Source organism: Cheilinus undulatus, linkage group 7, assembly GCF_018320785.1.
Source record: "Cheilinus undulatus linkage group 7, ASM1832078v1, whole genome shotgun sequence".
NCBI classification, from domain to species: Eukaryota; Metazoa; Chordata; class Actinopteri; order Labriformes; family Labridae; genus Cheilinus; species Cheilinus undulatus.
In genome coordinates this window covers 26,633,376-26,650,762 of record NC_054871.1, presented here as the reverse complement: position 1 = coordinate 26,650,762, position 17,387 = coordinate 26,633,376, and the positions used below count along the sequence as shown (strand labels likewise).

General features: G+C 39.8%; 1 protein-coding gene across 2 annotated transcripts in view; it reads left to right on the top strand.

Moving 5' to 3' along the window:
- Positions 1 to 17,387, top strand: part of cep350 (centrosomal protein 350) — a 40,245-nt gene that overhangs the window by 11,027 nt on the left and 11,831 nt on the right. For both annotated transcript variants that reach the window (XM_041790930.1, XM_041790929.1), the window contains exons 10-26: positions 4,044 to 4,780; positions 4,936 to 5,054; positions 6,640 to 7,667; positions 7,881 to 8,034; positions 8,238 to 8,407; positions 8,563 to 8,734; positions 12,807 to 12,997; positions 13,129 to 13,292; positions 13,694 to 13,804; positions 13,931 to 14,071; positions 14,256 to 14,383; positions 14,524 to 14,631; positions 14,731 to 14,939; positions 15,236 to 15,450; positions 15,603 to 15,875; positions 15,985 to 16,134; positions 16,324 to 16,484. In XM_041790930.1, the coding sequence (XP_041646864.1) occupies positions 4,044 to 4,780; positions 4,936 to 5,054; positions 6,640 to 7,667; positions 7,881 to 8,034; positions 8,238 to 8,407; positions 8,563 to 8,734; positions 12,807 to 12,997; positions 13,129 to 13,292; positions 13,694 to 13,804; positions 13,931 to 14,071; positions 14,256 to 14,383; positions 14,524 to 14,631; positions 14,731 to 14,939; positions 15,236 to 15,450; positions 15,603 to 15,875; positions 15,985 to 16,134; positions 16,324 to 16,484 (4,231 nt within the window). The remainder of the gene's footprint in view (positions 1 to 4,043; positions 4,781 to 4,935; positions 5,055 to 6,639; positions 7,668 to 7,880; positions 8,035 to 8,237; positions 8,408 to 8,562; positions 8,735 to 12,806; positions 12,998 to 13,128; positions 13,293 to 13,693; positions 13,805 to 13,930; positions 14,072 to 14,255; positions 14,384 to 14,523; positions 14,632 to 14,730; positions 14,940 to 15,235; positions 15,451 to 15,602; positions 15,876 to 15,984; positions 16,135 to 16,323; positions 16,485 to 17,387) is intronic.

Here is a 17,387-nt window from a genome sequence, read left to right as displayed (position 1 = left end):
TGAGGACAAAATTATTAGCCTCCCATTTGAAAATTTCAGTATGTCCCATGTGCTATTAATCAGACCAAGGGATTTTTTTAACACAGCTTTTCCAAACAACCCTAATTTTGTTTTGAATTCTTACATTATTTTACTTTGCATACAGAAAAAAAATATTTCACAAAAAAATAAACCAGGTCAAAATTATTACCCCACTTTAGAACTGACTTTTTTGTTGAGCCATAGCATAAACAACTGTTGTGCAATGATAGACTTTAACATTGTAAAGCTCAAATGTTATTATATCAAGTTCAAAACTGAGGATTATCTGCCAATTTACACACTTAACGCTTACAAAGCAGAGGAGCAATATACAAAGTTATCAAAGCGTTTCCAAGTGTCAAGAACTGGAGTGAGAGGTATCATCAATAAATTTAAAGAGAGCCACACAGCACAGAGCAAGCCTGGCGGAGATAGGAAGAGAAAGATTTCAAAGACTCTGGAAAGAAAACCAGAAAAAAGACTCAGCCAAGTCAGGAATTGTAGTCTCAAAGAAGAGCATCACTAGAGCCCTGCACTGGAATGGACTGTGAGGTTGCAGACCAAGAAAAACTACACTTCTGCAGAAGAGACACCTTCAAGCCAGACTGAACTATGCTAAGGACAACCTGGAGAAACATAATGCAAATTTCCTTTGGTCAGATGAGACCAAACTAGAGCTCTCTTGCTATGGAGATATTGTTTATGTTTGGAGAAAGAAGAGAGAGTTGTATAACCCAAACAACACTGTCTCCACTGTGTTCTTTGGGTTCTCATTGCAAGTCTGAGGGCTGAACTGAAGACCAAGGATCATGCCTGAAGACTATAAAATCTGGAGGAGCTTGAGAGTTTCACCAAAGAAGAATGGGCCGGGATTCCTTAGCCAGCAAAAAGGAAACACAATTGACTATTAGCATCAGGGGGCTAACGATTTAGACCTGGGTAGTTTTGTTTTGTTTTGTTTTTTAATTATTTTGTTTCTGTGTGAAAAGTAGTGTAAGCATCCAAAATCAAGGTAGGATGTTTGGAAAGCTGTGATGAAATTTCATTGGTCTGTGTAACCGCCCTTGGGAAATACTTGGGAAAAACTAAAATCTTAATAGGTAGAGAGGTAGGGCAATAATTTCATCCTCATCTGTTTGAGCTACATAACTGTGCCCCAGTATCGAGAGGTTTTGCCTGACTAGAACCACAGTCAGACAGCAAGACAGACAACAGAGCCAGCTGAAGAATATCAATAAATAAAGAGTGTTTGGCTGCTTTTGTATCCACTCACAGTCATAGGTCCTCCTACCATCATCCACGTCTGTCTTTGCTAACTGCTTCTTTACTGGGCACCACTGACCGGAAGGAATAGAGATTGGCGTGCTGTTCTGGTTGGGTGCACAATTAGACATGGCCTCATTTCCAGAGGTTGCCCCCAGTGCAGACTGCATGTACTCTCAGGGTGGGTGGAGGGGAAGGGGGTGTTAAAGAGAGGAGATGAGACTTGCTGCAGCCATGTTGTTTTGAAAAAATACTATCTGGATTAGACACTGTAAAATCTAGATAGGAATTCTCAGTTTGGCCCAGATTAGAGTTGCTGTTGCAAGCCTGTCCCCCAGGCATCATTTACTGTGTTTTCTGTCTGGGTCAAGGGCTTTATCTTTGGTATGGGAGTCACTTACTTGCACACATTTACATGTAATCAAACATTTGCAACAGTGTTCAAGTGTGTACTTACTTTGCCTGTGGACAGATAAACTGACCTCCTGGTGCAACTGAGGAGATATCCTGTGAAAGTGTCAGGTCTCTGACCATTACTGTATAATAGTAACCTTTGAAACTCTAATCAGCACCAGAACACAGAGCTACTAAATAATGAAAGTACCTTTACTCGTAAATCGCTTTGAAATTCAAAGGTTTACAATATGCTTTGACAAATGAAGGAGCAAACATAAGAACAGAGCCCACAAGGGTGCAGCATATTAATGGCATGATATCTGACAGTATTTTCCAGTATGTTGGCCATACATATCAGCAGTATAAATCATATATCTTACTTAAGTATTGGTGCAATGTAGAACTGTACCATTAGGTAAAAGTGGTTGCCCAGGGAGTTACACAGTCTAGGGGGGGCCACCATGTGTCACATTGAGTCACAGAACACATTGAGCTCCAAACATAAAACCGCTACCAGACTGTCTACTTCCTTGCTCTTCTCTCAGCTCTGATTGACTCAGCCTCTCTTTGCACTAGAGACACTTGGTGACCTTTTGCACACCTGGAGAGGTGAATACAAGAGAAGTCAACAATCAAAGCACAAAAACACTCCATGACACTTCGAAAGCATATTTCTAAAATTTCCTGTGTTGCTTTAAAACGTTGTATTACTCAGCATTACTCGGACCTTTATTCGGTTGATTCATTATAGGAAACAACCAGCTGCAGGTCTCGGTGCAAAAATGTTGGGACATTGTTGGAATTGCAAGAGCAGACAAAGTGTGTACAAGTCTGTTTTTTTTGTTTGTTTGTTTGTTTGTGTTTTTCTTTTTGTTTTTTTTTTTACAGTAATGTTTCCCAAACGAATATTTACAACATAGTCGTAGTTTACAGAGTGCATAGCAGTGGGTGATTTTTCATCCCCCATTGCCAGTCTATGAGAAAGAACTTTGTCTATCACAGGTACTTGAATTTTCATCTGAAATTTCTAAACATGAACAATATTGGATTTTTGCAGATATGCCGATATTTACAAATTAATTTTAGTTGATACCGAAGTTTAGGATGAGCAAATGAACACATTTCAGTCCTTAAAGTACACTTTAAAAATTTAAGGAATGATGAAGAACAAAGAAAAACACTTCAGCTAAAGGAGCTTTGTTTATCCAGCCAAAAATTTCACTAGCTTGTTTGTATGTTTGGCCAGATTTTTGTAGCCACCTCTCACAGCCATTCCTCCTCTTCAGACTCTCAGATTGTCTCCATCCATTATTGATACCAACTTTAATACACTTTTGCACTCTGAACTGGCCTAAACTGGCTCAACATATTAGACAAGAGAGTTTTCAGTTCTGACTGGTTGTGTTTAAACAGTGCCAACTGTGCTTAAATTATGTCTAACTTCTGCCACCAGTGGTTACTTTTATGCATCACAAGTGCGTCACGCTTCAACATGTGTTTTAGAGACTGAGATCGGGTTTAGAGTTCTGGAAAAAAAGAGCAAATGAGGTTTGCAGCTTGTGTCTAACCAGGGAGTGTTTAAGGTTTTGCCAACAGGAGGGCTGATTTGATAAATTAGTTTAGGCAAGTGGTCATTTGGTTCAGAGAAAACTGCAACCCAGGAACCCAACAACATACTTTTAGACAAAGAGGACCAAAGGTTTAAGAACATTTAGGTAATTAAAAGATAAATAAATAGGATGCCATTTTAGCTCAGTGGATAGAGCAGGCATCCATGTAAATTCATACTTCCTGTCTGTCTTTGGCTGCCTTATCCAACAAAAGCAAAAAAGCCCCAACAAAACAAATTTATAAAAATTATGGAACAATACAAATGATAAAAGACAGTAAAGGCAATAATCCCAAAACACCTTACAAAAGTCAAAACCTACTAACAGTGAAATAACTGATAGAATATAACCAAGACCAACTTGGCACTTGACACTCTCAAAAATCTCTGAATGAGAGGCACCAAGGTACCTAGCCTTAAGCCAGATGAACCTTGATGTGCAATGATTTGACTCACCTGCAGGATGAAAAACAAGAAAAGGGGTGAAAAGCCCACACTGAGCAGGAAGCGTAAGGCTCTAATGCTCAGTATCAGAATTTGTCAAATCTAAAAAATGGTACATGAAAACCTTGGTATTTTCAAATGTATTGAGCATCAAAACCAATTGCATTTCATGTTGCAGGTCATTTGTCTTACTGGGCATTGTATTACAGTTGAAATGTCTGATCTGTTTATTAATATGTAATATTTGAGTGTTGAATAGTTTTTTTGTCAGGGTTTTTGTTAATATTTTAATATTTTGTTTGTCCATCAGCTCCCCATCATCGTTCCAGTTCAGACCCACGCTCCGATGCAAAACCAAGGTCTCGCCCCAACAACAAAGAAAGGCCTCAGAGTGGTTTCCAGGGGCAACCCAAAAGCCGTTCAACAACTGCACCTGCTCCGTTATCTGCAGACCAGAACAGGGCCCCAGAGGGTGTTAGCGCAGACCTGTTGTCAGCAGACATCCAGGGGATACTTGATGACCTTCAGCTTGAGTGTCAAGCAGCTGAAAGGGAGGAGAGGGCCCGGCAAAGATCCCGGGCTGGGAGCACTGGTAGAAGAGGGAGAGGTGGATCAGGATCAAGAACAAGAGCTCCGGTCTCTGCCTGGGGAACAACAGTACCAACAGGTTCATCCTCGAGAGGATGCCGCAGTGCGAGCCCCACTTCACACCGACCTCACACTTCAAACACGGCTGACATGGGGCACAAAAAGCGACACTATGACGCAGATAGTGTCCGCCAGTATATTTTAAAGCAGCAGGAGGAGAGAAAGAGGCGTCAGGCAGAGGAGAAGAGGGCACTAAAGGAGGAAGCTGAAAGGAGAAACCAGAGACTGCAGGAGCTCTACAGGAAACAGAGAGAAGTGGCCAAAACAGTTGTCCAAGCTAGCGAGGCTCCTGTTGCCCCAGTACAAAAGAGACTACAGGAGACCTACAACAAACTAATGGAAGAGATGCAGCTGGGTGGGGAGACTACACAGACACGACCTGTTCCAACCAGTCAAACGGTAATGTACAAAACCATAAAACACAGTCCTTCCTGTTTTATAGATATTCTAGCTGTATGAAGTACAATATATATATTTTTTTGCAACAGAGACTAATGTCATCCTGTTCTATAGATTTTCTAGCTGAATGAAGTACAGTATTTTTTTTGCCACAGAGACCAATGTACCAGCCATCAGGAGAGTCGGACAAAGAAAACAAAAGGCTAGAGGCACCGCAGAGTCCTTCAAGCAGTGACAGATCTTTGAATGATCAGCCAGCTCCTCCTCTAACCAGGTACACCAGCGCTCACAGAAAACCCACCAGAACAGAAAACCCCCTAAACTCAGCACAGAATAAACATCTCTGTGTTGCCTGAAAACAACATTTGGGGAATCATTTCCAGAAAAATCACCTGACTGTTAAAGACAAAGAAGCTGTTTATTCCTGGATGGTTCCTCTAAATGGCCCAGAAGGCCTTTTGCTCTGATTTTAGTACAAAATTTAAAAATACTCAAGGGCACTTTTAACATTCACTGAACCCATTTAGGATGTATGAAAGAACATTTGAGAGAACTGATTGGAAACAAAGACGAGGGTTGATGATGCTTTTACTTCTTAAACAGATGCATAAGGTATGCCTGTGTTTGTTAGCAATGGCTTTAGATTTTCTAATATGTAATTTTCCACACATTTACGGTATTTGATCTTAACTGTTCATTGTGTTGTCTTTTTACAGTTCACATTTATTTGAGAACTTTAGCATTGAATTAATATGCTGCTTTCGATAAAGGTGCTTTTTCAAAGAAAATTTAGAAGGAAAAAAAAAACAAGAAAACATTAGAAATTGAGCAGGGTTTATTTAAGATGGCAAGACACAGGATCAGGGGCATTTGTGGGTTAACCGTGTCAAATTGGTTTGCATTGTGTCTAACATTAGCAGTGCTAGCATTATCCACATTTGGTTGTCCTCACAGGTTAACATCCAGATGCTTATATTGCAGTGGTCAGTGTGCCAGTTTAACCTTCCACAGCCAAAATATAACATGTTGTTAGACACATCTGCTGTACTTACAGGTGAGGGCAAAATTATTAGCCCCCCTAAGAAAATGCAATTCTTTTAAGATGTTTCCCAAGTGCTGTTGAACAGACTAAGGAATTTTTAACACAGCTTTTCCAAACACTCTTGTTTTATTTTGGATGCTTACATAGTGTTACTTTGGGCACAGAAACAAAATTATTTCACAAAAACCAAAACTAACCCAGGTCAAAAGTATTAGCCCTTCTGATGCTAATAGTCAGTTGTGTCTACTTTTGTGCAGATAACAGCCTGTAAGTCATGTTATTATTTCTTGTGCTAAGTAAAATAATGTAGGCATCCCAAATAAAACCAGGATGTTTGAAAAAGCTCTGTTAAAGATTCTTACTCTGTATATCAGCACTGGGGAAATACTTTCAAAGACTGAAATTTTCATATAGGGATAATAATTTTGTCCTCATCTGTATTTACATCTGGGCTATAGAGCATCATAGCAGTATGGCTGTACCTCTTTACTGAAGCTAAAACCCCACCCAGTGGTTGCAGACTGTAGTACATCTTATACATACATCTGAGCAGCACTGTAAGCATGCATTGGAAATATAGATTTTTGGTTTAATTGACTAGTAATTCTGGTGCTGAAATGTCCTGCTTTAAAAATCAAATACAGTATTTTGCTGGGTATTTGCACTCTAAGTTATCTAGTTTTCTAGGTTGTGAAAAAATGGTTTCATGCTTAGTTTGCTCTTTGTTCTAAAACCAAAGCTGTTTTTCTGTCAGGCTATCTCTGTTTTCTCTCATCTTATGCATTTTCCATTCTGCGTTTCTTTCTCTTCCCTTCAGGAATGACCTGGATGTCGGAGTTGCATCTTTGCTTCAGCCTGACCGTTTGAGCCCTGCTGTTCGACCTAAGACTGTTCCCAACAGTAGTGCACTCGCCACTATTGGTGACCCTCTCTTCTCTCAGCTCCTTGGGCTGGAGTCATCAGTGACAGTTAGTGATATTCAGCGACCGGCCACAGCACCCACCAATAGGTCACGGTCCAAGATGTCGCGCATCGAGGCCCTCAAAGCCACAGCCGCCTCCCTCTCAAACCGTATTGAGAGTGAAGCAAGGAAGCTTGCTGGAGAGGGGATCAGCTATGGAGCAGCAACTTCAATAGAAGGTGACACTGTTCTGGCTCCGAGGCCCTCTACAGCTCATGCTGATGATAGATGCTGGGCAGAAATACCTGCTACAGAAAATGATGATGTAACATTGAGGTTCCAGAGGGTTCTGACTAGTGCTGGTCATAGTTCATATGATGGCACAGTCCTACCAGGAACAGGCAATTTGAGCACCCTAGTGGGACAGAAGAAATCAAAGGGCACACACACCAGTCCGACAAAACCACACAGAACTTCAGGTGACTTTACAGGACCCATTCTCAACAACTATACACATGAAAGGAGTGAGCTTGTCAATGGATTTGAGGAGGACAGGAGGGATAAAACTGTACAAAGGAGAGGATATGGATTGACAGAAGATAAACATCGGACGGATATCCATGACTCAAGTGCAGGTTCAATCAGTGAGGGACCTCTCCTTAGTGAAGGAAGTTTCTCTGAGGATGAGACCAGCCCACCTCGACCCTACAGCAATCGAGAATCCAGACTGGCAGATCACCTGGCAGCTTTGTCCTACTCTGCAGGACAAAGAAGAGACTTTCAGCGGTTATCAGAGTTTCAGAGAGAAGCAGCACAGTGCTCGGCCCTAAGCTCACCCTTTACACAGCAGGAGGGCAGAAAAGCTGCCTGGGAGGAGCTCAACAAAGGAAGTCCAACAAGTGTCATCAATATCTACACAAAGAACTTTCATGGACAAGCTAAAGGTAAATTTGTATCTTTTAAGTTTAAGAGAATTTTCTTGTCCTTTTACTTGAATAGTTTTAAGCATCTAAAGCTAATAGTGAGAATGTTCTTTGTTACACCTGGGGAACCTGGTTAAATGAATGGTTACATTGTAGTGTATTGGTGTTATTAGAATAGACAGGCTGACAGAATTTTTAAACACAAATATTTCTCTTTCTCCACATATCCTGCAGTCAATGCCAGGAACCCTGAGAGGACATCTCCATCTGCCCATTCTGTGCACCTTGGGAATGGCTCTGTAGACGCAGCAGTCTATGAAGATGACTTTGTGTCATCTCATAGCAGTGGACGCAGTGGCCAGTTGAAAAGCAGCTCCAATTCTCACAGGTAAGAAAAAGATGCAGCTCAATTGTTTGAAATGGCCACTGGATGGCGTACGTGTCTAACATAAGAAAACTCATGCAGCCCTTTTAGACAGCCATCCTCCACAGTTGCAGCATACTGCCTAAAATGTTTTGTGTCTGTTGTCACAAATTATGTAAATAATTTAAAGCTTATTTGATCAGACAATCTTCTCCCCTCTCTGTTAGTGTGAACATCCATTTTGAAGAGCTGATGAGGAGGAGTCCTTATGAAAGAAGTACAGGAGGCATTAACTCCAACCATTCATCCTTCCACTCATCAGTTCATTCACCACATCCTTCCTCTGGTTCAACATCTGGCTCCTCACCTTTCTCTAAGCACTCCAGCAGAAAAAGAGGTAAGATCTAACAAGATTTTAATGAATTATCTGTACAGCAGACTTTTATTTGTTTTGGTATCAGGACATTTTTCAATCAAATGAAGAAATGCTCTCTATAAAGCAATGTTTTTTTCACATATACAGTGAACTCTTCTTCCTTTATTCCTCTGAAGGTACAGCATCAGACCAGAGTGATGCCACCTTAGTGGGAGAACAGAGGAGCCCCTGCTCACCGCCCTCTGATGCTTTATCCTCTGACTCCAGGAAGAGGAGCTCGGACAAAGGCTCTGCTCACAGCCAAGTCAAGAGTGTCCACGCAAATGAGAAAGAAACTTCTCAACAAAGGTAATAATCTTCAGACAAAATTTAAAGGGGGGGGTATGAAATAGAAAAGTTCTACAAGAGTCACATGTTATCATAGAGGTGTGCAAATGCTGAATGTTGCATATATTTCTCTCACATTTAGTTTTTCTTCTTCCCTACTTTTTACATTGGTGTTGCTACTGTCTTATTTTTATTTATTTAATTTCATTTAACCAGAAAAGCCTCATTGCAATTAAGAATTTCATTTTACAAGAGTCTCCCAGCCAAGACAGGCAGCAGCACAAATAACAAAGACACAGACATAAAAATAGACCAATTAGAGTTGCAGAAAAAAAAAAACAAATCCTGAATTACAGAGCAGAAAGTCTTCAGCCAAAACATTTAAAACTCACACACATCTGCCGCTAATTCCTTCAATCTACTTTTAAAAAATTAAAGTAAGCACTTTTTATATTTATGAAATCACACAAGTATGATGGAAACAGATTGAGTTTAGATTTACCAATGAGGATATGCCAATGATTTAGCCTACGTGTGGTTAAAGAAGGTCAAACAAGTCGATCATACTGAATACAATGATGAAGTAAGGACTTAAGATTGGTCATAAACTTCAGTGCTCCATTGTACACCATATCCAAGCATTTAAAGCATTTAGAAGATGCATACATGTACAAAACATCACCAAAATCATTTAGAGGCATTAAAAAGACAGAAGCAAGTTTTTTATTTGCACATAAAGAAAATTTGCATCTATTTCTGAAATTAAAAAAAAAAAAACAGTTGCAGCTTTAAAACTGCTTAACATGTTGCTTAATATGAAGCTTAAAAGACAGCAACCATGGTATTTATAAGATGCAGACTGTTATATCACCCTAAGACACAGTGATAGAAGGAAGGTTCAGCTGCTTTTTAGAACACAATGACTTTAGTTTTGTCAGGATTCTTATAATGGGCCATATTAATGCCAGGGTTGCTCCATTACGGCAAATATAATCAGTTTATCCAGACTGATGCTGAGCTCACGTTTTTTAAACATGATTTCTCACTGATTTTACATCTTCATAACATGTCTATTGTACTAAGATACTCTAACATTGTGAACATATTAAAAATCAAGACATGAAATAAAAATACATAATATAATAGATGTTATAAAATAAGGTAGATAATATTCATAATTTTATCTTAATCATCTTGTTTTCATGACTGTTGGAATCATATCATAGTTGAAATTGAAACTCTAGTATTTGCCCGGTTCTATTTTATGTAGCCCAACAAGGCGTTCTATTTTTCCTTTAGGGTTTACCCATCATTGTTTTGTTTTGTTTTGTTTTGTTTTGTTTTGTTTTGTTTTGTTTTGTTTTGTTTTGTTTTGTTTTGCTTTTTGAGGGGGGTCCTTGTGTTTAAAGGGCTTTCAAGATTAATCGCATTAATCGTTCATCATCATTTCGCAATTAGTACACTATTTTTTTAATCGCGATTTAATCACATGATTTGTTGTCTTTCAGCACTCTTTAGTTAGGTCACTGCAGCATCTCCTTGCAGCCTCAGTGATGTAAAATAACTCCACCACTGCTCCTTAATGTAACATTTCAGTTAAGAAAAACTCACAGACATGTGAGAGGACAAGTCAAAAGTCATTGGAACCAAATGACATCATATTTTTAAACATTTTACTGTCCCCTTATTTTCTTTTCAATCCATAACAAGTTCTTTCTTCCGTGGTTAAGTTTGTCATTGATGTATCTATAAAAGCAGGCCTGTATCCAAACAGAACGTTCTTAGTTTAAGGGAGTAGAAAATGCGATGAATAAGGTGCAATTAATTGCACTACAAAAATCCTTTGAATAATCACAATTAAAAAATTGTATCTTTCGACAGTCCTAATTTTATCTGTCTTTATGTTCATCTGACAATTTTTTAAGTTTTTAAGTTGAAACTTCAGTTTTCAGTAGCTACAGCTTAATCTCTTCAAGGTAATACAGCATTAGTCCTTTAAACTCCATAGTTTCTCCCCATATGTGTTTCCAGGCTAAACTAAAATGGAATTGTGCCTTTAAACACTTAAAAACTTCTGCTTTGTATATGCTGTTAGAACCCTAAAGTTAATTTATCTGGGCATGATGAATTATTGCAGTGTGTTCTAGTTAAGGCTGCCAGCCTAAACAGTCTTGTGGCTTGCTGTTCTGTTGAAGCCCTGAGGGTTTGAACAGTCTTGTAGTGCCCACCAGCAGGAGGAGGCTGCAGCTCAGTCCAGCACAGAAAACACTGGCTGTCTTGTGTTTGGGGCCTGCAGGGTGGTTTGTCAGGTCAGCCAGCTTCACCACAGCTCGGGCCTGCTGCCAAAGGAAAGGAGAGAGTGTTTTTTTTTCTTGTTAATCTCAGTCCCCGGTATTGACATTTGAGTACTCTAATGTGATGCAGAGGCCCATGTAGCAGATTCTTCCCATTTTGTGGAGGTTGTGCCTTTCCAAATAATGGCGAGACATTTTAAGAGGCTTTTGTCCTTTGTAGCAGTATAATTTGTTGGTGACAAAGTGTATCAGTGAAGCTTTTCGTGTACTGTATTCACGTTTGTTTCTTTGTAACTGACTGCTAAGGTTTTCTTAGAAGTTTAGCACTGCGAGAAGTCTAATATTGTTTCATGATGATATACTGAGTTTGCTACTATCCTTGGAAAACAAAGAAAATGCTCACTTCTTAACTAAATGGGAAGTGTATCCTGATCCTTGAAGACATTGCCCCTGGTATCTAAGCAGCACAATATAGCCATTCATAGTCTGGGCCTCTGTCAGCAGGGATATGCTGCGTCAGTCAGCTCTGAGGTGTGCATGGACAGGGGCCCCTTCTTTCTTTATCTTACGGTCAGCTTTTTCCTCTTTCCGAAATAGGCACTACTCTTTGCAAAACTTCTCTCGCTTCCCTGTGTATGACCCTTAAACATAATTTAAATTTGTTTAGAAACATTCATGTGCTGTGCTATATTCTGTTATATATGTTTGTGTTATGCTTAAAAGTGATTTGTATACAGCTTATTAGAATGTACCAAAGCTATTCAACCTGAATGCAGAGATGGAAAATACATGACTTTTGTACTCAAGTAAATGAAGAGTTACTCTGGTTAAATTTTACTTAAGTAAAAGTAAAATTTAAGGTCTATAAATCTCTCAAGTAAAAGGTAAACATATTTGATTTAAAATTTACTTTAACTCCTTAGTAGCTACTGAGGAGTTGTACAGTAAAATATGAACTGTCCTTATTGGCAAGAACAAGAAAATAGAACCAGAATAGATTGTTCTTGTAAAGTCACACCTCTATAACAAAGTAAAGTACAAAATTGACAGTGTTAATTAAACTCATATAGTTAAATTTAACACTTTAAAGGTGTTTAGATTGGTCGTCACTACACATTGTCAAACTACACTTATGAAAGTTTTATTTACTGCAATATTACAGAGCTGCAGTAACCCTTGAAAATCTGTGGCAAGGTGGGTCTCCTCTAGAAAGAACAAAGCAGAGAGTCGACCTTAACTCAACTAAACACAATAAAAATTCATCTAAACACTGCCCAAGGGCATGTTGGGAAACTCAACCCACACCCACAGATTTGAACTAACACTGGTCTATCAACACTTGAAAAACTCAAACACTGAAAATCATTTCACTCAGAATGGTTTTAATTACACTTTGGGAGTTAAATCAGCTCAGAACTGTTTAACCCTGAGATATCAGCACTCTGGTTTTTGCTGTTTTGGGATGTGATGTGGAATCATTCTCTTGCTATGTGCTACTGTGGAGTTAACAGACATGGAAAAAGTATGAGAGTATTGTGCTTAAGTAAAAGTACAGTTACTCTGGTTTAAACTTAATTAAGTAGAAGTAAAAGTACTGACTTTAAAATGACTCAAAAATGCACAAGTACCCAAAAGAACCTACTCAATTACAGCAATCTGACTAAATGTAGTAACTTACTTTCTAACCCTACTGGAATGCTTTAGAATATATATTTTCCCATATCACTTAGTGACTTGTTTTTCATTTACTACATACCTAAGTGTTTTCCTTTCCTCTCTTCCTTTAAATCTCTTTTTAGTTTTGGAGCTGACAGTAAGAGATCCTCAGCAGCAAGGCCAAAACATGCATCTCCTCACAGCTCTCCAGATTCTGCCTCTTCTCTAGGAGCAAACTCTCCCAGTGTGGCTGTAAGAAGTGGCTCTCTGGGGGGAGATAATCCAAGCACAAGTGCCACAGCTCGCAGCAGTAGAACAGAGACAAGGACCACAGGTAAATAAAACTCACATAAATATGATAACGAACAAGGCGTTGTGGGTCTCTTGTACATATTTGTGAATCTTGTTATTCTGGGAGTTTTAGTGGTCTCTCTTACCCACACTGTCTGCTTTTCTTTCTCTCAGGTCAGCTGCAGTATTCACCAGCTGTCTTACAGCAGCGCATGGCAGCAGAGCTTCAGTACCTGGAGTCCATCGAGGAGTCGGTCAGACAACTGGGGGATGTGGAGAGACTGATGGGAGTGTCGATGGCTCAGCAGGAGAGTGTGTCATTGGCTCAGATGCTTAAGGTGAAGATGGATTAGTTGCTGACAGGGGAAAAACTGGATAGAAGCACAAAAAAACCTCTTCAGAATAAAGTTTTAAATTAGAGGTTGCATTTTTTTTCACATGCCATTTTGTACATAGCTTACTGTTTTGATTATGGTTCAACAGCAGCTGTATTTTGTACAATAAGAGGTATCAAAATCTGCACTTGACTTAATGTTCTATACAACATTACACTGAGTAAAGTAATTACCAATAATTGTATTTATCACAGGCGTAAAATGATTATTGATGTTGCATACCATTTGCATGACAAACGCTCTTTGAGCTTTTTCAGACCCCATAAATTTTAGTGACTTACTACCTAACTAATGTCTGTATTGATACATGATATTGACCTGCTCTCTGACTTTTGACCCTGCAGGCCAAGCAGCAAAGCCATGAGCGTGAACTCTACGAGCTGAAAATCAAGGCTGAGAGGGAAGCTCTTGAGGCACAACTACAGCTGGAAGAAAACAGGCAGAGGGCAGCCAGGGTACAGCTACACACTCTCATTGACAAGCAGATGACTAAATATGTACTGTGATTTTTTTGCATGTTGAGAGGTTTGAATGTTCTTTTATTTCTTTGAGTTTAATGTCCATGCTCCTTTTTTTACCAGGCTCAAATCGAGCTGCAGGAAAGCTTGGCTGGTACCCAAAAAGAGACCTTGGAAGGCATCCAGGAGGCAACTACAAAGATGATGAGTCAACAGGCTGAGGCAGCACGGTACACAGCTGAAACTGCCCGGCACATCAAGGAGGTAAGCAATCACTGCCTCTCCCTCTGCCTGGAAAACAAACTGTGTCTTCACTTAGTCAGTAAAGCTGATTGACCGTAGAGTTCCATTCAAGATGCAATAATAAATGCAGAGGGGAAGAGCTTAACAGTCAGCATTAACTTATCAAATAAAACATTTTATTGTAAAATGTGTTTTCTTTTGTCAGATGACAGAAATGGCCCGGTCACAGATAACAGGGGCTTTGGTCATCCCACCTGTTGTTATAAGCACCCCGGCGTTGCGTCAGCAGAAAGAACAGCAGATCTCACAGCAGCGACAAGACGAGTCAGACAGGTGAGCTAAAAACCTTTTTGAAAAGTTTTCCTACTTTTTACAGGTCAAACTGCACCGTAATCATAAATTCAGTGTGGATTCCTGCAAAAAAATGAAAACATAAAAAACTGTTTTAAATATTACTGCACTCTCTCTTACAGCTTCCAAAGTCAGGAGTCAAGCAGAAGAACAGGGCCAGAGGATTCTCTATCTCCACTGAACAGTCTTAGTCAATCTGACTCTCCATCCTTCAGAAGACCAAACATCAGGTACCAGAGCTGCCAGCAATTTGTTCACTGAATTTTATTGGATTTGATGAAGAAAATTCTGCAGAATTCTAAAATGTATCCTCTTCTTGAACTCATTAGTGGAGCAGACTCCAGCAGCCACCAAAGTCCATCATATGGCTCTTCAGACCAGAAGGAAAAGACAAAGAATGAAGCAATGGAGGGGAAACAGAGAAAGGGAGAAGCTGAAGAGAGACTGGCAGCCAGCAGCTCCATAGAGGAGGAAGTTCTAACAGCAGCTAATGAATCCATGTGCAGTGATAGCATCCACTCTGTGGCGGATGAGAAAGGTAAGTGACAGACAGAATGGCTCCTTGTTAAAACTGGCCATGCTGCTTCATAAAGGTGTTCATTTCCAGTAAAACAACATGGTTTATATATTCACCTTAGAGAAATTTGTTGTGGGCTCAAAGTGCTGCACATGTTCAGCTGTTTTTACAGTCCTAATACACCATTAATGATAAAGAAATAAAGCAAACAACAATCCCCTTGTAAACAGGGAACTACATACCAGTGAAAAACAAAACACAAATGTCATAATTCATGTATCTCACTAACATTATTTGTTTTATGTTTGATCCATCAGGAGACAGTACTTCAGTAGCAACAGAGTACTCTCTGAAGTTTGATGAGTCCATGACAGAGGATGAGATAGAAGAACGCTCCTTCCGCTCTCTGCTGCCATCAGAAGCACACAGACGAGGAACAAAGGAGAAGTCGTCCCGGCATCATGAGGAGTCAGAGGATGATGGAGCTTATCATAGCAAGCCAGTGATTTCAGGAGCACACAGTATCTTAAAGGTGAGGGCAAAAAGAGTGATTATTTGTCATCACCTCCATTACCTCTGGTTTTCTTTGGTCCTCCTCCAATCTCCTTTTTTTAATTCAACTCCTGAGCTCATTTACTGGCAACCAATTCTAACCTCAACCCTTTCTCCACTGTTCTCCTTCAGGATTCAAACATGGCCTTCTCCGGTGGTCAGGACAGCTTTTCCCAGTTCACCATGGATATGGTACGTCAGTACATGAAGGACGAGGAGGTCAGACTGCAGCACCAGAGCTCCCTGTTGCATCTTCGTCAGAAAGCTCTCAAAGAGAAGACCAGGACTGAGCTGGCATGGCTCGAACTACAGAAAAAAAGGCTGAGAGACAAGGGGGAGGATGACAAAATGCCCCCCATTAGGAAGAAGCAGAGGGGCCTACTTCTGAAACTACAGCAAGAACAGGTACTGTTTGGTACACATGATAACATGAGTTGACACTTGAGCTCTGGAGTATGATTTTATCCGTATTATCAGTAACTAACTTCTTCTCCCAATGTCTCTGTTTTTCCAGGCTGAGATCAAGCGACTCCAGGAGGCAAACAAAGCAGCCAGGAAGGAGAGGCAGCTGTTGCTGAAGCAGCAGGAGGAGATTGAGCGGATGAGAAGCTCCACACTCCGACTGAAAGAGCGTCTCAAGTGTGCTGGGGGTGAAGCACCACCTGTAAGTGTTGCAGCAGTTACTAATAACTTTAACAACATGTGTAGAGGAACAGATAGCTTGAAGAGGTTCCTTTTTAATGTTTTTTATCTACAGAAGCTTCAGGAAAGAAAGATCTAACTGTAGGATGTGCTGCAAGTTCTTCTTGTGAATATAATCTGCATATTCACTCCGCATTCATTTATCCTTCAGGAGACTCCAGTGTCAGAAACCCCTCTGTCTGAGGCAGCATCTGCCAGCATGGGACAAGCTGAGGAAGGTCGCAGCCCGTCTCCCTCACTCTCCATGTCTGGAAGTGAAACCAACAGCATCATGCAGAAGCTCAAGAAGATGCGCTCTCACATGGAGGAAAAGTAAGACTTTCATTTTTCTTTTCAAATAACTCTTAAGGCCTACTGACACACTCTAACTGTACTAACTTATAAAATTCATGAATCTTTTTCAGTGTTTTGGATAATGCTCATAGAAATGCTCTCTACTTTTTTAAATTTCTTTTTCTTTTTGCCCCTGATTAAATGATCATCTTCATATGAAATCAGTAAAACATCAAAGATATGTTTTACAGACAAGTATCTTGCACTGAGTGGTACTCTGTCCTCTTGAAAGTGGCTTTCTTTTCTTTCATTCCTTCATAATAAGTCATACAGGTCCTAAATGGTTTTCACCTCTTTGCTTTAGTTTGAAACTAATCAGTAATCACTAGCCGGTGTCTTCCATCTTTGCCTTGCTGTCTAAAAAAGTTGTGGATGTGTGAATGTGTGGACGAAAAGCTAAGCATGCTTCATGGTGTTTTCCCTTTGAAGAAAACACGAATTGACATTTTGTCGTTAACCCCATAGATTAGAGTAGATCATCTAATGTTCTTCCCTCCCAAATGAATAATATTAGTCAAAGCAAACAGTAAATAAAAACTGTGATTGTGTAACCTTTATACTAAGTCTCCAGTTACAGTAACATGATTAGTTTTCAGCTTCTTTCGCTTAACACATTCTATTATTTTATCAGCACCACTTTGTCTTGTTTTACAAGTGAACACTGCTGGCATGGACTTCCTGCTGGTCATCAAAGAGTTGAGACTTGGCTTACAGCTTTGGTCAGGTGGCTGTAGAGCTTCTCATAACTGGGTAGCTTCAACAATTGGGTTAATTGTTCTTGGGTTTAGGATTTATAGCTTTACTGTAACTCACAGGCTATTCTGCCAGTGTAGCACTTCTACATTTTATTTTTAGATTTGTTAAGATTTATACCATTTGGCA